The sequence below is a fragment of the Arachis stenosperma genome, chromosome 6 (genome assembly GCF_014773155.1).
Source record: "Arachis stenosperma cultivar V10309 chromosome 6, arast.V10309.gnm1.PFL2, whole genome shotgun sequence".
Lineage (NCBI taxonomy): Eukaryota > Viridiplantae > Streptophyta > Magnoliopsida > Fabales > Fabaceae > Arachis > Arachis stenosperma.
Window position 1 is genome coordinate 109,747,931 of NC_080382.1, and position 18,487 is coordinate 109,766,417.

Here is an 18,487-nt window from a genome sequence, read left to right on the forward strand (position 1 = left end):
GTTTTAAATACCATTTTAACTAACCAAAACACCACTCTGTTAGGATAAAAAATGGCAGTTCAAAAATACCATTTTTTCATTTTAACCAACCAAAAACGTCATTTTTATTTGGAAATGACAGTGGCAGTTTTAACCACCGTTTTAAATAATCAGAAAATTAACTTAGACAATAATAAATTCAAAAAATTAACAATCATCCAAAATACCATCAACTCAAAACAAACCCTAAATTACACCCTACTTAACCTAATATTATTTAATTTCTAATTACACTAAATTAATATAACAAATTCTAATCACACACTTCATTAAAAATTTTAGTCAATAATTTAATAAAATGCCTAACAAAATCCTAAACAAAAAATCTAAAAAATACAAAAAACTATAAAAAAAATTATGTCTGAAGGTAGATGCAGAATGGTGGAAGTGTGGTGGTGACTGGAGGCAGCAGTGAAACCTATAGTGGTGGAATTAGGATTTAGTAACATAACAAATAACCAAAAGAAAAAATGGAAAACAACCTTACCTTGGCGCGATGGACCTCAGCCACGGTGATGGTGACAACCTCCGATTGATGGCAAGGGACACCAATAGCGGCGGCACAATGGAGGCTTCCATGAAGATTCCAGTAGCAGTAATGACGACGATCTGCAATGACAATATTGTTTACCGGTGGTGGCGACAACTCTAGGTGGTGGTGACACACCTTTTACTGTCGGATTTATCAATAGAAAAATCTGACGGTAAAGTATTCATCATTGCCTAAATGATGCGTTTCACTAAATCTTGTTCACAGTAAATTTAGCGCTAAATTTAGTGACGGAATTTTAAATTTAACGATAACGTATTCGAGGGACGAATATTTATTCTATCTGTCAGAAAATTTGTCACTAAATTCGATGATAACATTCATCACTAAATTCGATGGTATTTAGCATTTTTTATAGCGAAAAAAGAAAAAAAAAGGTGAGGATTTCAGTGGGTTTTTTTTTATTATGAAAGAAAAAATTTTGGAATAATAGTTGATTGTAATTAGCTGATACTCTAATTGATTATTACTTAACTAGCATAATTGTTGAGATTTATCTTTTATTTTCAACGCTTTCAAAAATGGTTTCTCAAATATAAACTTAAGTCCTACCTTTATAAAATCAAGATATGTATTTTGATGTTCGTAAATCCAAAAACTTGATTGATTTTTTAAACTTACTTCAAATGTAAAAAAAAAAAAAAAAAAAAAAAAAAAAAAAAAAAAAATTCCAAGCTCAATTCATTTCATTCTTGTTCGTTTTCTGGCCATTTCAATTAGGATATTCACTTAACGAAAAGCCAAAAAGGATTATTAGTGGTGTAAATGGGTTATAATCTCATCTCAAAGATGGCACTCCTTTCCTTAGTTGAGTTGACATTGTCGTGGCTTCCACTACTTTATACCATTCTCGGAAATGAAATGAAATGTATCATGATAATGATAACTATATATAACAATAACTTTTTGTTGTTAGGTATTTATCTTCTGTTTTTGCATTTTTATTCTATTTTATGACAAAAATTATGGTAGGGATCATATTCATTTGTATATCCATGATAGGAAAGTTTGTGAGTTTTCCAGTTAAGAACGATTAACACACTCAAAGGAAGGACACTTTATAAAATTATATATGAACTAAAATAATTATGCTAATTGATTATAATCAACCTTACATTATATTAATTTGCATGTCATGAGAGCAAACATACCCCTTTTAGAAAAGAATACCTTTTACACACAAAAAAAAAAAAAAGTTAACCCAATGACCCAAACCAACTAAACCCACAACAATACAATTTAGATTAGTTCCATTTGATTCATATTTATAAGAGTAAGTAATTTTTTTATTTCTGACTATTTATCCAAAAAACAAAGTATTTTTTTACAATTTAAAATTTTTTAATCGATCTCCAATCATTCAAATAATTAGTCTAACTGACCCTGATACATCACTGTTTAATTTAGATGATCAATGACCGATTAAAAATATTTGAATTATAGAGGTATATTTTGTCCTTCTCAAACAAATGGTTAGAGATAAAAAAAAATTATATATTATTTATAATTAAGAAAAAAATGAAATAAAATAAAATAAACCAATCACCAAATTTAATCGATTTATTTTGATTTATTTATGGTCAGTTGCAATTCAAATAAACTCAATGACACCCCCTAATATTACAATCTCATCATATTATACCTTTCAGGTAGCTCTATCTAACTACTGTTGCAGGGTTCTTCGTTCTCTTCGATTATAGTCCATTTGTTAACACGATTTCGAGCTATCTCTACCTGCAAATCCGAATTATATATATAGGAAACTCATCTTAATATATAGGTTAGCATTCAAAACAAACTTTACAATAATCTTGGACCTAACAAATTTAAAATGTTAAATTAATTACGTACTTGCTTGTCCCAATCTGTTTTCATTGTGATTGTAATAAGCATTATCGTTTGCACAAATGTTCCAAACAGCATTCCGATCCAAATACCCTGCAAAACAGCCAGATTTATTTGTATATATATGATATGATGCATAAATAACTTCCTTTTGCACCCTTCTTCACTGCATGAAATTAATTACTATTGATTGTGGACCATAAAACTTGTATACTTATTTAATATTAAATATTTTTTTTAAAATTATGTGTTCAATAACATTTTCTATTTTTCTTCATCTGAAAGACTCAAATTCCTTGCCATTTAAAAACCCTAATATGTTTCAAAGTCAACGTATCTAACAACAACAAGCATATTTATATTTAGATACATTAATTTTTGAGTTTTTTTTTTTTAAAAGTCATGTTTTTTATGATGACTAAAAATGGAGGTAGTAAATTGTAATAAGTTTACTCATTGTATAGAAATAAACACCTGCCTTAAATTAATTATTGCAAAATATAATAGATAATTTTTCTTTACCTTGATTTTCAAATGGAGAAAATTACCAAGCAGCACTCCAACAGGAATACCAATTAGGTAATAGCAACCTATGTTTACATATGCTACAACACTCTGCCACCCAGCTCCAACAGAAACTCCTGTTTCATAATTTTTAATATTCAGTCTCTCAAGCATGAAAAAAGAAAAGCCATTTGAATAATTTTTCTTTGAATGAGTTTTATAAGTTGGGATTTCAGAGAAGAAAGGGGGAAGAGAACGAGTTAATGCGTATCAAATTTATTTTAGGTTTAATTATTCGGTTGATTTTTAAAATTTTTTAAATTTTTTAATTGAATTTATACATTGCATAATATTTTAAATCAAGTCCCAATTAGTTATTTTCTTTTAAAAACAACACAATAATATTAATATATTTATTTTTATAATATTCTACCAGTTATCCGTCATCAAACACAAAAACAAATATTTTATAAGAATATTTTATATTATTTAAAAAACTTAACAATGGCTTAATTCAAAATATTTAACTAATATATAAATTCAATTACAAACTTTTAAAAATACAAAGTTAATTAAAAATTGATTAAATTATAAAACAAATAAAATAAGTTTTTTCTTTGTAAATCTTAACTAAATAAATTAAAAATAATTAATGCTAAAAAAATCCTAAATAAATATAGGTCTGGATTTATATAATTCATCATAAACAACTGAGTTGGCATCAAACGAAACTGAGACTTTGAGAGAATCTACTATCACTGGCTACACACATGTCAACAGGAAAGTAGATGTGATTTTTCACGGATTGAAAGACAAGGATTTTTGTCTTAGAATAAAACAGAAATTGACTAAAATGAATTTTAAAATATATTAAGAATATAATAATAGAAATATTTTAAACATTTAATATATCTGATAGATTAAAAATGTGTAGAACTTTTTTTTTTAATGTTAAACATTTTTTATAATATTTTTAAAATATATTTGTTCATACCCTGACCCAATGATAAAGGCCCAGGTCCAATTAAAAGGCCTAATCTGAAGGATTAAGCCTAGCTAAGTACCGACCTCCACGTAAGAAGTCGGTATCAACCACGACTTGGTATGAAGAAGTCGGATGTGAGGTTAGCTGGTGGATAAACACTCATTCAAATGTGTAACCGCCCCTAAAATCTCTCTAACCGATTCATAAAGCCATATCTTAACCTCCCCAAGATAATGGGGACGGTTAACACCCTAAAGATACGGCACTACACCAACGGTGGTTATTGGCTCACCACTATAAGTACACTGACACCTATCAGGTATCTCTAAGCCCAATACTCTCTAGACCTGCTCACACTCTTGCTAACTTAGGCATCGGAGTGTCTTTGCAGGTACCACCCCCCATTCATTCACACGCGCAAGTCGGACGGAGCCTCCCGAGTTGCAGATCCATCCGGAGTCCTCGTCCTTCATACACTTGGGCCACTCAAACGCCATCCATTGTATTTATCTCCGGTTATCCACCGTAACATTGGCGCCGTTGCCAGGGACCCGAGAGATCATCCATTGATGGCGGACAGATCCCACGAAGAAGGCCATGCGGAAACAGATTCTGAACAAGAGAATCTAGGCATGGGTAATAACGATGAAGACCTGGCCCTACACCAGGAAGATAATAATCAACACAGAGAGGGTACCTCCGGAGTGAAGAACCCGAAGGTAAATTCCTCAGATGGGCGTGAATCAGAGAAAGGCGGACCATCCCACGTAGTTGAATTAATGGGATTGGTCCACAGCCGCCTAGAACAATTGGAGCAAGAGCGGGAGAAGCAGAAGGAAACTGAAAAGTACCTCAAAGAGGAGATGGAACGGCGAAAAGAGTTAGAAAGAAAACTCTTACAGCTAGAATCCTCCCTCAAGAGTCACAACTCCCGCGACGAACAAGAAGACCAACTCTCGGGTGGAGAAGATCCTTTCAGCGAGGACATAATGAGGGCAAAAGTTCCGAGGAACTTCAAAAGCCCTGATATGGACCTCTATGATGGAACCACAGATCCTAAGCATCACCTAAGTAACTTTAAAAGTCGGATGTATCTAGCTGATGCCTCCGACGCTACGAGATGCAAAGCTTTCCCGACCACTTTATCGAAAGCAGCGATGAAGTGGTTCGATAGCCTCCCCCCGAGATCAATCACTAGCTTTGAAGACCTCTCAAGGAAGTTTTTGATGAGGTTCTCAATTCAGAAGGATAAAGTAAAACATGCACCGAGCCTCCTGGGAATAAAACAGGAGGTCGGAGAGTCTTTACGAGCCTATATGGAAAGGTTCAATAAGGCATGTTTGGAGATCCAAGACCTGCCCACAGAGGCAGTCATAATGGGGTTAGTCAATGGGCTCAGAGAAGGTCCCTTCTCACAGTCCATATCTAAAAGGCACCCCGTTTCTCTAAGTGATGTACAAGAAAGGGCTGAAAAGTACATCAACATGGAAGAGAATGCAAAATTAAGAGACCTGAGTTGGCGACCTGGACCCCCTCCCTCATCTAAGGAGAGGGAAAGGGAAGTCAAGAAGAAGGAAGAACTCGGTCTCGAGAGGCCCAGGAAATATCACTCTTATACTCCTCTAAAAACTTTTATAGTGGATGTATACAGAGAGATTTGCCACACTGAAAGGCTGCCACCCCCAAGACCTATTAAAAATAAAAAAGGGGGAAGCCGCAGCGATTATTGCGAATACCATAAAATATATGGTCACTCCACCAACGACTGTTACGACCTCAAAAATGTGATAGAAAAGCTGGCTAGAGAAGGTCGGCTTGATAGATATCTCATGGAAAGGTCGGACGCCCATGGGAAAAGAAAGCGAGATGACATGGATAGAAGAGATCCACCGCCGCAGACTCCAGAGAGGCATATCCATATGATCTCAGGAGGATTTGCGGGAGGGGGGCTCACTAAATCCTCTCGCAAAAGACATCTCAAAAGAGTCTATCAAGTCGGGGAAGAGACACCCGACCTCCCTACTATCTCGTTCACAAAAGAAGATGGGCAAGGGATAATTCCCGGGCATGATGATCCCGTGGTGATAACTATGATCCTAGCCAATGCCCATCTCCACAGGACCCTAGTAGACCAAGGAAGCTCGGCGGACATCCTTTTCAAACCCGCCTTCGACAAGCTAGGGTTAGATGAAAAAGAGTTGAGAGCCTACCCCGACACCCTATACGGATTAGGGGATACGCCAATAAAACCACTGGGATTTTTACCCCTCCACACCACTTTTGGAAAAGGGGAAAAATCAAGGACTCTGAGCATAGACTTCATAGTCATCGATGAAGGGTCAGCCTACAATGCCTTAATCGGCAGAACTACCCTTAATCGCCTTGGAGCAGTGGTATCAACTCCCCACCTTTGCATGAAATTCCCGACTCCAGGAGGAATAGCAACGGTGAGGGGAGATCAAAAATTGGCAAAGAAGTGCTATAACGAAAGCCTAAATCTGAGAGGAAAGGGCAAAGAAGTCCACACCATAGAGCTAGGCGGCACGAGGACCAGAGAAGAGCTGCGACCCCAACCGGGAGGAAAAACCGAGGAGATACAAGTCGGAGAGGAAGAAGGAAAAAACACTTACATAGGAGCCAACCTAGGGGAAACCCTAAAACAAAGGTTGGGTGAACTCCTGAGAGCTAATTCTGACCTCTTCGCATGGAAGGCTTCCGACATGCCCGGGATTGATCCCGAGCTCATGTCCCACAAGCTCTCGGTTTACCCAGGGTCCCGACCTGTACAACAAAGAAGACGAAAGCTCGGCCCGGAACGAGCCCTAATAGTAGAAGAGCAAGTACAGGCGCTCCTAGAAGCCGGCTTTATTAGAGAGGTCAAATACCCAACATGGCTAGCCAATGTAGTGCTAGTCAAAAAACAGAATGGTAAATGGAGAATGTGCGTCGACTATACCGACTTGAATAAGGCATGTCCTAAGGACCCTTATCCCCTACCAAGTATTGATACCCTGGTAGATTCCAGCTCGGGGTACCAATACTTGTCATTCATGGACGCCTACTCGGGATACAACCAAATCCCGATGTATGAACTCGACCAGGAGAAAACATCATTCATCACACCCAGAGCCAACTATTGCTACGTGGTCATGCCATTCGGACTAAAGAATGCAGGAGCCACGTATCAAAGGCTGATGAATAAAGTGTTTTCCCCCCATATAGGGAGCCTAATGGAAGTATACGTCGACGACATGTTAGTAAAAACCAAGCAAGAAGTCGACCTCTTATCCGACCTCTCACAAGTCTTCAACACTATAAGGTTGCATGGGATGAGACTAAATCCCGCAAAATGCGCCTTCGCGGTCGAAGCGGGAAAATTTCTAGGATTTATGCTAACACAAAGAGGGATTGAGGCCAATCCCGATAAATGCAGAGCCATCCTAGAAATGAAAAGCCCGACTTGTTTGAGAGAGGTCCAGCAGCTCAATGGCCGACTTGCAGCCCTCTCCAGATTTTTGGCAGGATTGGCACTAAAATCCCTTCCACTATTCTCCTTGTTGAGGAAGGGATGCCAGTTTGAATGGACTCCAGAATGCGAGGAGGCGTTCCAAGAGTTCAAAAAGTTCTTAAGCCAACCTCCTATCTTAACCCGACCAATACCGGGAAAGGACCTCGTCCTATATCTATCCGTAGCAAACAGGGCTGTCTCATCAGCCCTGATCAGAGAAGACGAGGTCGGGCAACACCCGGTCTATTTCATCAGTAAGGTCCTACAAGGCCCTGAGCTAAGGTACCACAAACTAGAGAAGTTTGTCTATTCCTTAGTAATAGCCTCACGAAGGCTACGACCTTACTTTCAGGCTCACACAATAAGAGTCCGTACGAACCAACCCATGAAGCAAATCCTCCAAAAGACGGATGTTGCAGGGAGAATGGTTCAATGGGCGATAGAGCTCTCCGAGTTTGATTTGAGATATGAAACTCGGACAGCAATTAAAGCCCAATGCCTCGCCGACTTCGTTGCAGAATATGCAGGAGAACAAGAGGAAAAACCGACTACATGGGAACTCTATGTAGACGGATCCTCCAACAAAACAGGGAGCGGCGCAGGCATAATATTGGTAGATGGAAAGGGAACCCAGATAGAGGTCTCCTTAAAATTGGAATTTCCGGCTTCAAACAATCAGGCAGAATATGAAGCCTTGATAGCCGGATTAAAGTTGGCAGAAGAAGTCGGCGCTACCAAAGTATTGATATACAGCGACTCACAGGTGGTGACCTCACAAATAAGCGGAGAATATCAGGCGAAGGACCCTAATATGAAGAGGTACTTGGAAAAAACCCTAGAGCATCTTAGACGCTTTGCAGAAACCGAGGTCAAGCACATAACTCGGGATCTAAACAGCAGAGCGGATGCCCTATCCAAGCTAGCAAGTACCAAACCATGAGGAAACAATAGAAGCCTGATTCAAGAAACCCTCCAAGAGCCCTCGGTAGCAAAAACAGAAGATAAACAAGAGACACTTGAGGTAGTCGGTTTAAACCTCGGATGGATGAATCCCTTAGTCGAATACCTGAAATTCGACATCCTCCCTAAAGAGGAAAAAGAAGCTAAAAAGATCCGAAGGGAAGCACAACATTATACTTTGGTGAGAAATATCCTTTACAGAAGAGGGATATCAACGCCATTACTAAAGTGCGTACCGACCTCAAGAACCACCGAGGTATTAGAGGAAGTACATAGTGGGATCTGCGAAAACCATCTAGGAGCAAGGTCACTCGCCAGGAAAGTAATCCGAGCAGGATTCTATTGGCCGACCTTGCAAAAAGATGCCACAGAATTTGTGAAAAAATGCCAACCGTGTCAGATGCATGCAAATTTCCACGTAGCTCCACCAGAAGAGCTCATCAGTATCACTTCTCCCTGGCCCTTTGCAAAATGGGGAATGGATTTGTTAGGTCCTTTTCCCCAAGCACCAGGACAAGTCAAATACTTGATCGTGGGAATAGACTACTTCACAAAGTGGATAGAAGCAGAACCATTAGCCACTATCACCGCTCAAAGAAGTCGCAGATTCCTCTACAAAAACATCATCACAAGGTATGGGATACCTTATTCCATCACTACAGACAATGGAACTCAATTTACCGATGCCACCTTCAGAAGTCTAGTAGCCAGTCTGAAAATCAAGCACCAATTCACCTCGGTGGAACACCCACAAGCCAACGGGCAAGCCGAGGCAGCTAACAAGGTCATACTGGCAGGACTCAAGAAGAGACTCCAGGAAGCAAAGGGAGCTTGGGCTGAAGAGCTCCCTCAAGTGTTATGGGGTTATAGGACAACTCCTCAATCCGCCACAGGAGAAACATCCTTCCGACTAGTCTATGGCGTGGAAGCCATGATTCCAATAGAAATCAATGAGCAAAGCCCAAGGGTAATTCTCCATGACGAGGTCGGAAACATACAGGGGCACAAAGAGGAGCTCGACTTGCTCCCCGAAGTCCGAGAAGGTGCCCAAATAAAAGAAGCGGCATTGAAACAAAGGATGACTGCCAGGTACAACAAAAAAGTCATTCGAAGAACATTTGCCCTGGATGACTTGGTTCTAATCAGAAACGACATTGGAGTCAACAAATCAGGAGAAGGAAAGCTCGCCGCAAATTGGAAGGGACCTTACAAAGTCAATGAAGTTTTAGGAAAAGGTTATTATAAAATAATCGACCTGAACGGCATCGAGCTCCCGAGGTCGTGGCATGCTTGTAACTTAAAAAGGTACTATAGTTAAAAGCGAACTCTACTCCCTGATGTACTCTTTTCCCAACTTCATGATTTTTTCCCAAAAGGGTTTTTTCTGGAGAAGGGTTTTTAACGAGGCATCATAGTAGAGACTAAGGGAATAGGCTATCAAAACCCTTAGTAGCAAAAGAAGGTACCTCCCCAATCAATAAAGATCTTTTTCATTTATAATATCTCTTACAATATCCTCCTTTATTTTTCTAAGTCTTTCTACGAAACGCGCCGACTTAAGCTCGACAAAACGTGAAAATCCCATGAATCGACCTAGATGGTCGTCAGGATAAAACGACGAGGTACAAGTCGGTGTAAAGAGGTTATATGAGTCGATCGTAAAAACTCGGGAACCAACCCGACTCATAAGTCGGAACGAGACCCCGAGTAGGAAAACTCGGAAACACTTCGATCCGTAGATCGGAGTATGAAACCGAGTAGAAGAAAAACGCATCGCAAAAATAACCTAAGTCATGAGAACTCGCTAAAACAAAAGTTGAGTATGAGGAATAGCAAAAAGAGATAGGAAAACCTAAGGAGAAGTTTAAAGGACGACCCGAAAGTCCTCAACGAAAAACAAACAATCCAAAAAGAAAGGTTTTCAAGAGAAAGCTAAGGGGAATTCAGGAAAATTAGAAAAGCATACACGCACAAGGTAGCTTAAAACCCTTATCCAAAAAAGGGGTACTTTGTTAAACCCTTATTCAAAAAGGGCGCTCGCCAAAGTATTTTGTTAACGGCCTTAAAAGGCCAAATTGTTCTCGCAAACCACCAACACAAACATAAGTTTAAAAAAGGGGGGACTCACAGGCCGAGCCCCCATATAGCCATAAAAAATAAAGTTATCTTTTCAGAGGAGTAGAGGAATCACCACCACCAGGACCAGGAGGAAGAGCTGAAGAGGAAGTCGGAGGAACGGAGGACGAACTCGGAGCATCCTTAGAATGAGGAGGAGACTCAATAATCATCTGCCCCCGAGTCTTTAAATCTGACTCGGAAACAACCTCGGGGACAGGAGGATCAACGATGGCGCCATCAATAACTACCTTGTCAGGATGTAGAGGAGAAAGATCCAAGTCGGGAGCGATAACTCTGACTTGCTCCAGGAAAATTCTCCAAGACTCCTCAGCGCCCTCAGCAATAGAGTCCTCCAACTCGGCGTATGCGTTCCGAGAATTCAGCAAGTCCTTCCTCACAGCCACAATATCTTGAAATAAACTGTGATAGCTGTCTTGGGCTGTTTTCCTCAAATTTGTCTCCAAAGTACATTGAGCCCGCAGCTTACCCTCCTCCTCCTTAAGGTGATCCCTCTCCTTCCTCAATTCATCTCTCTCTTCCTTCAACTCCTTCTGATGTTTTTCATAAAGAAGAAGCCTCCCCTCCAACTCCTCAACCTTCGAGGATGCCCCCAAAGAGCTGAGGGGAGTCTTCTCAAAAATGTCCAAAAGTTTGCCACAAACACCCGCTGCCCTAAAACTCTCCTCGGCCATGGTGGTGAGGTGGTTTCGAACAGAAACATCATCCATACTTATAAAAGGATAGATGTTCTTTCGGACGAATGCCAGAGCATCCGCCTTAACCCCACCATCAAAAGAAGAAGAGCCAGACTCTGAAGTCTTACGCTTCTTCTTCTCTGGCTCAGAAAAAAGTTGGGCAGAAGGGAGTGGCCGAGATGAAGTTGAAGAAGAAAGTATAATGGGTTGAGAGGGAGTGCCAGTATTTTTAGGAGGAGGAGGAGGAGGAGGAGAGGTGATCGCCCTGGCACCACCAGACCTAGCTCGGGACTTCGCTTTAGCCTCCTGGACCCTTTGGTAAGCCTCCTGAGCATTCTTCTTTGCCATATCTACAAGAAAACAACTAACAAAAGTTACAAGTCGGTAACATTCAAGTCGGTAGAAACAACTCGGAAATAAGGAATGCATGCACTACCTAGCTGAGATTGAACAAAAGTTGGCGTTCCCTGGAGGATTTTCCTAGTATCCAAGTATGGGGACCTCCCCCACGCTTCTCGGAAAAACCCCACAATAGCCGCCTCCACCTCGTCAAGGTCATCTAGACCATACTTCTCACAAGGGGAGGCGGCCAACCAATAAAGGGGAAAGCGAGGGGAGGAGTGCTCATCAAGGAAAAAGGGGTGGTGACCCTCTACGGCTTGAACTTTGAAAAAGTAGTTTTTGAAGTCATGAAAAGATTCGTCGAAAAGGGTGAAAATCCTCCGACCTTGTATGGCTCGGAAGGATACCCACTGCTGTTTGTTGTTTAACCCACTAAAGGGCTTAGTCATATGAAAAAGAAAGAAGAAAATCCTCAAAGAGGTCGGAAAGTCCAGAGCGTGGCTGATAAACTGATAGACCTTCAAAAAATCCCAAGAATTGGGGTGAAGTTGAGTAGGGGCAACTTTACAGTGGTGCAAAACAGATATCTCGAAATCCGAGAAAGGAAGAAAAACACCCAAGCGGGTGATCATACATTCATACATGAAGAAAAAATGAGGGGCCGCCTCATTAACTCTCCCAAAACAAACCCGGTCTTCCGGACCCGGGACTACCAACTCATACTTTGGCTCGTCCTCCTCCGAAGTACAGAGCCGGTGATGAGTACGAAGATGAGTGATAAACTCAGCATCGACCAAGGGTTCCTCCCCAAGGACAGTGTCATCAACCCACAGAGAAAGAACATCTACAGAGGTCATTTTTCTTTATATAATGAAGAATGACAAAAACCTACAAAAGGGAAAAAGAAAAAAGAAAAATCAAAAAACACGGCCCCTAAAGAGGAAAGATACGAAGCTAGAATCTACAGGCCAACCTATCCACTCACAATACAAAACATGCAAACATAAGGCATGACATGGAAGAAACAAAACTAACCTTTATCCGAAGAAATGAAGGCTGGAGAAAACGGAAATCTTCGAACACAAGAATACAGCACGAGCAAGGCAAGAAAAAGTTTGAAAGATTGCAGAAACGGAAAAACGAAAGAAAGGGAAAGTATTTATAAATAGGCTAAGGGGCATAATGGTAAAAATGAGGCAGTCATTAATGAGATTGCACCGTTACCAAAGCCCTCAATCCCTAAACGCTTCCTCAACGGACACGACGCTTGAATTGACGTAACTGTCAGAAACAAAAGGTCGCGAAAATCACGTCGGTTTCAAAACCCGTGAAAGTCGGCTACGAACCCGAGTTAAATACTTGAACCCAAGCCTTAAAAAAGGATCTTGGGCTCAAGTAGGGGCACTGTTCATACCCTGGCCCAATGATAAAGGCCCAGGTCCAATTAAAAGGCCTAATCTGAAGGATTAAGCCTAGCTAAGTACCGACCTCCACGTAAGAAGTCGGTATCAACCATGACTTGGTCTGAAGAAGTCGGATGTGAGGTTAGCTGGTGGATAAACACTCATTCAAATGTGTAACCGCCCCTAAAATCTCTCTAACCGCTTCATAAAGCCATATCTTAACCTCCCCAAGATAATGGGGACGGTTAACACCCTAAAGATACGGCACTACACCAACGGTGGTTATTGGCTCACCACTATAAGTACACTGACACCTATCAGGTATCTCTAAGCCCAATACTCTCTAGACCTGCTCACACTCTTGCTAACTTAGGCATCGGAGTGTCTTTGCAGGTACCACCCCCCATTCATTCACACGCGCAAGTCGGACGGAACCTCCCGAGTTGCAGATCCATCCGGAGTCCTCCTCATTCATACACTTGGGCCACTCAAACGCCATCCATTGTATTTATCTCCGGTTACCCACCGTAACAATATTATTAAGACAAATGTTAGCAAGTAGACTAGTATAAATAATTTGTGTACTATTGTCCCTTTCTCAATATTCAATAATAGAGGGGTTCACCATTGTAGTGTGTTTGTCTTTTGGTCATCAGTGTAGTATTGAATGTTTACTCTTTCATCGGTTTAAGGCATTACTAAACATTATTTTAAGAAATGTAATATCACTATTAAAATTTATTTTTAATTAATAATTAGTCCATAAATATATTTTTATATTAAATTATAAGTTTTAAATAAAAAATTTTAATAATATGAAAATAAAATATTAATAAAAAATATTAGTCTTCTAATCTTTTTCCTTTTCTTTTCCTACGTGTTTTTTTTAGGTGAACAAAGTAGCGTTAAATTTTTTTTTTAAATTAGAAGTGAAACTGGAATTCGAAACCTCTAATTTAAGAAGATGAAAAAATTATGTCATTTGAGTAATAGTTTGTTGGCATAATAATGTTACTTTACTTGATGCTTTTCTTTTGGTCTGATATTTGAAAACTCAGTTGTATTTCTTTTAACAAACAACGTTTAGTCAAGCCCTTACCACGACGCTATAAGCCCAAAGAAAGATTGTTGACAATAAAAAAAAAAGCACAAAGGAAGATCATCAGAAAAAAAATAGTTGTTGAAAAGAAAAAAGAAATAATGATGATAATGATAACAATACCCAAAAAAAAAAGACCATGATAATAAATTAATAATATCACAAATCACAATAATTCTAAGATAAATGTAAGGCTGAATCATTCTATAAATTCTTGATCATAATTTTACCAAATTTTTGTTAAAGCTTTACCGTTTAAAAGTTAATAATTAAATATGTGTGTTAAATAAAAAATGAGAGTTAAAAATGTTAGACATATGTGAATATTAATTATTACCGGAGAGCACAGGTTGGAGACTGTTCAACAAGATAGAGAAAGCGAGTAAAGGTGATAATTCCCCAACTGCTTCAGCCACCATTGAATTTGGAGTGAAAACGTATGCAACTCTTTCTCTCAGCAAAAGGAATACAAAGAATAGCACAATGCCAATGCAAAATGATGTCACTGCTGTCACTACAATGGAGAATTTTGCACCCTCTAAACTCCCTCTTCCAAGTTCATTTGCCACCCTCACACTGCAAATTACATCATATTAAGATTTTAATTTTCTTGTTAGTTTGGCAATGGAAGTTTTTGTAATAATATGACAAGGAAGTACCCAGCTGCAGCAAAGAAACCAAGGGCTATCACCATTTCCCATCCATTGATGTTGAGGCTGCAAAATAATTCCGAAGATTTAATTATTTCAATATGAAGAAGCAGGTTGAGCATATATAATAAAAATTAATGTCCCATACCATATGGATAGTGCATCAATGTAAACCTCAGCATTTTTCATGTTCCCTGTTAGAAGGATCAAGACTGCATTGTACCATATCTCAAGGCTGCAACATTATTGAAACGGAACCATAGCTTTAAGCTTAATCTCTCTTGAATTTTCTTACTTATTTGGTAAAATGTAATGCAACATTAGATACTAAAACTTTCCTTTGCTTTTTTACTTTAATTTTATTCCTCCTTGTTTGAAATTAGCACTTGGTTCTTTTCACGTTTTTATCCATATCCGTCCCTAAATATATACCGGGTCTATTTTTTAGACCCTAACTCGGTCTTAAACCCGATGAAACCTAAACATTTTCGGGTCATAATTATATCGGATAAAAACCGGATCTTTAAAACATTAACAATAATTTATAAAAAAACTTATTTATAAAAAAATTTATTTATGATGCACTTATTCATAAAGAAGAAAGTTATTATCGAAAAGTTGATATCCATATTTAAATTTGAATTTGTCCATAAATTTTAATTTGATACTTTTTTGATCTATTTTTTAATTCAACAAGTGTGACTAAAAATAAAACAATAAGCTTATAATTAATATAACATAATATTAAAATTAATTTAAAACATATATATATATATATATCTTTTTTAGTTTTTTTAAGATACACATGAGTCGAGTGAAGATGGGTTCACTTTGATTCGAATTCTGTCCGAAATAATAATCGGATCTATTTTTGAAATTTTTACCCAATTTTAATCCCAATAAAATCACACAAAATTAGTCCCTAAAATATTCGAGACAGGACGAATGTTGAATCTTCAGGCGGGGCCATGAACACCCCCCTAGATTTGAGTGATGTATACTATAGATATCCTGACCACATGATATTACTACTCAATGTGTGTCACTTAGTATGTTATTGTTAACACCTTCCGCACATGTACCATATATTACTACTCACATGACCTGGCTCCTTTAACATGTGTCATATTAATCAAATCCATAACAACAGATTAAAATAATCAACAGAATATCGTTTCAGAGAGTTTGTCTTAAAAAAAAAAGAAAAAAAAAGGTGAAATCTCAATGACAAAAATAATAATTTCAAAATGTTAAATATTAAAGTGTATGCATACAAAGTCAATACAAAACTAGTACATATGGGCTTTAGTTGATATAGCCATCTATCAATGGATATATATGAGTAATGATAGAAAATCAGCAGTTTTTAGTAAATATCATTCAATTTTTTTTAACATTATTTTATTTTAAATTTTAGACCCTAAATCATAAATTGTTAATTATAATTCTTAAATTATAAACCTAAATCTTAAAATTGGCTAATGTTGATTAATTTAAAGTTGGTTTTTCATTTTTTTTCTTAATATATATATAGATATAGATATAGATATTATTTGAGTTTTGCTAACCAATGCTTGTATTGGTCCAAAAAAATAAAAAAATGAAAACTTAATTTAAAAAAGTTAAGCAAGAGCCTTATAATTTTAATCCATTGGGGACATAACAATATTAATTGAGTAATGATTAGGAATACTAAACTTTCTTTGTTTAGAAGTTAGGAGGATAATTAGGAGAATAAATTAGGACTCTCAATCATTTTTCATGTTAATTCATTAGACTTTATATTTTATGTCATTCATAATCTTTGATGAAAGAAGAGAGGATGGGGGAATTAGGTTAATGAATTTCTTACCACATCATAGCCCCAGAAGAGAGAGAAAGCTTGACAAGAGGCCAAAGATCCTTAAATGCCAAAAATGAGAAACCTTTCCAAGTTTGAGGACAATTCCTCATGATGTAAACAAGCTGGCCCAAATTAGGTATCCAATATGCCAAAACTGTTGAAATCATTGCACCATTAAGCCCAAGCTTATACCTCACAGTCAAAAGCCATGATAGAAAAATATGAGTTGAGATTGAAAGTGCTGCAAGGTATGCAATGATCTTGTTCTTGCTCTGTGCTTGGAGGAACATTTGGCATGTGAATGAAACTAAGAATGAAAATACCACAAGAATTGACCATAGTGAAATGCTTCCTGCCACTTCAGCAATGGTTTTTTCTTGGCCTAGAAACTTTAAGAGTGGTGCTGTGAAGATGAAAATTGGAAGAAGGAGTAGTGAGGTCATGAACAAGATTATCCATGATCTTTGGAGATATATTCCAAGCATCTCATATTTTTTGGCTCCATATGCTTGCCCACATAGAGTTTCCAATGCACTTGCCATACCTAGCTACAATTTTTCAATTTTCCCAGCCATTATTTTAACTTTGTTAATTAAATAGTAGACTACACATTAAACATCATACACAAAAGCTTGTACAAATCTGATACATTATAAGAACACTCACAACAAAATTGACTGGTATTTTTATTTTTTGTAGAAAATTATTATTATACTATAGAAAATAAATTCTAAACAATAACTCTAATTGCGCTTTCAAAAAGCTCTAATTATATTCTAATTTTTTGTCATACTGCAGCATAGAAATAGAAACCAAATAGAATAACTATTCATTGGAGTTATTCTTAAAGATGTCAGATTCGAAAATAATGAAAGAAAAGAAAAATGATGTCTTTGTGTTTGTGTGAACGATAACATCTCTAACATGCCTCTTCGCTCCAAAGCTCTTTTAGGATATAACTAAGTTTTGCATAGTTTTTTTTTTTATCTTGTACTAAAATTCTATTGTTTTTTCAGGATCAATGATAGAATTTTAGATCTTTTAGATCATCGAAGTTCTGATATTATATAAAAAATATTACTTATCTTAAAAGTGATAGAAGAAAATACATAAATAATTATATTTGTAATAAATAAAAAAAAGGAAAAAAATAGGTCTTACCAAAACACCATTTGCAAATTTGACTAGTAAAGTCATGACAAGTGTAAAGGCAGCAAGGTCAGTGGAACCAATATGACCAATGAAGGATTGACTAACCACAGTTATACCAAATGTTGAGAACCTTGACATTATGGCTGGCCCTGCCACTACCCACATCTTCTTGCTCTCTTTCCATACCCTTTTCCCAACTGATGAATTCTTTTGCAAAAGCTTCTCGTTTATTTCCTCCTTTCCCATCTTCTTTTTCTGCCAATGTTTTAAATTTTCAATCAGCAATTCTTGTCTTTGCATGCAGTAGTGCCTTAATTATTTCACAGATGTTGTTGATCAAGATAACTTAGTTATTGTTCATTTAGGGCATCATTTTATCGAATACCTTTGATTCCAAAAATGAAAATTTAGATCCTATTTATTTAACAATTTATCACTCAATTTTTTGTGCATTATATTTGGAAGTAGTGCTTTGTATATCAAAATTAAATTTTTAATGTATTTAGATGTAACTAACGCCAATTTTATTAGGGACATGCTATGGTATCTAAAATATAATAGTTACAACGCCATAGAACTTTAACGATATTTAAAAAGTGTTACTAAAATTAAAGTAATGTTTTTTTTACAATTTAACAATGTATTCTAATTCAAAAATAAAAATAAAAAATATTATTGAATTTAAATTTGATTAGCAGTTATAATCCCCGCCGTAACCATAAACATCATAAACGCTTTTTTAATTAATGTGTATTCACATAATCAGTTGGAATAACAGATGCTTTTTCTCTTTT

General features: G+C 37.3%; 1 protein-coding gene across 1 annotated transcript; it reads right to left on the reverse strand.

Moving 5' to 3' along the window:
• Positions 1-394: 394 nt before the first annotated feature.
• LOC130934395 (protein DETOXIFICATION 21-like) lies at positions 395-17,945 on the reverse strand. The gene is made up of 10 exons (XM_057863970.1): positions 17,703-17,945; positions 16,551-17,089; positions 14,847-14,933; positions 14,708-14,764; positions 14,386-14,624; positions 2,957-3,075; positions 2,441-2,527; positions 2,257-2,323; positions 527-648; positions 395-457 (listed from the first exon to the last, which is right to left on the reverse strand). The coding sequence occupies exons 1-10, from the start codon at positions 17,937-17,939 to the stop codon at positions 395-397; spliced, it is 1,617 nt and encodes a 538-aa protein (XP_057719953.1). The 5' UTR covers positions 17,940-17,945.
• Positions 17,946-18,487: the final 542 nt, after the last annotated feature.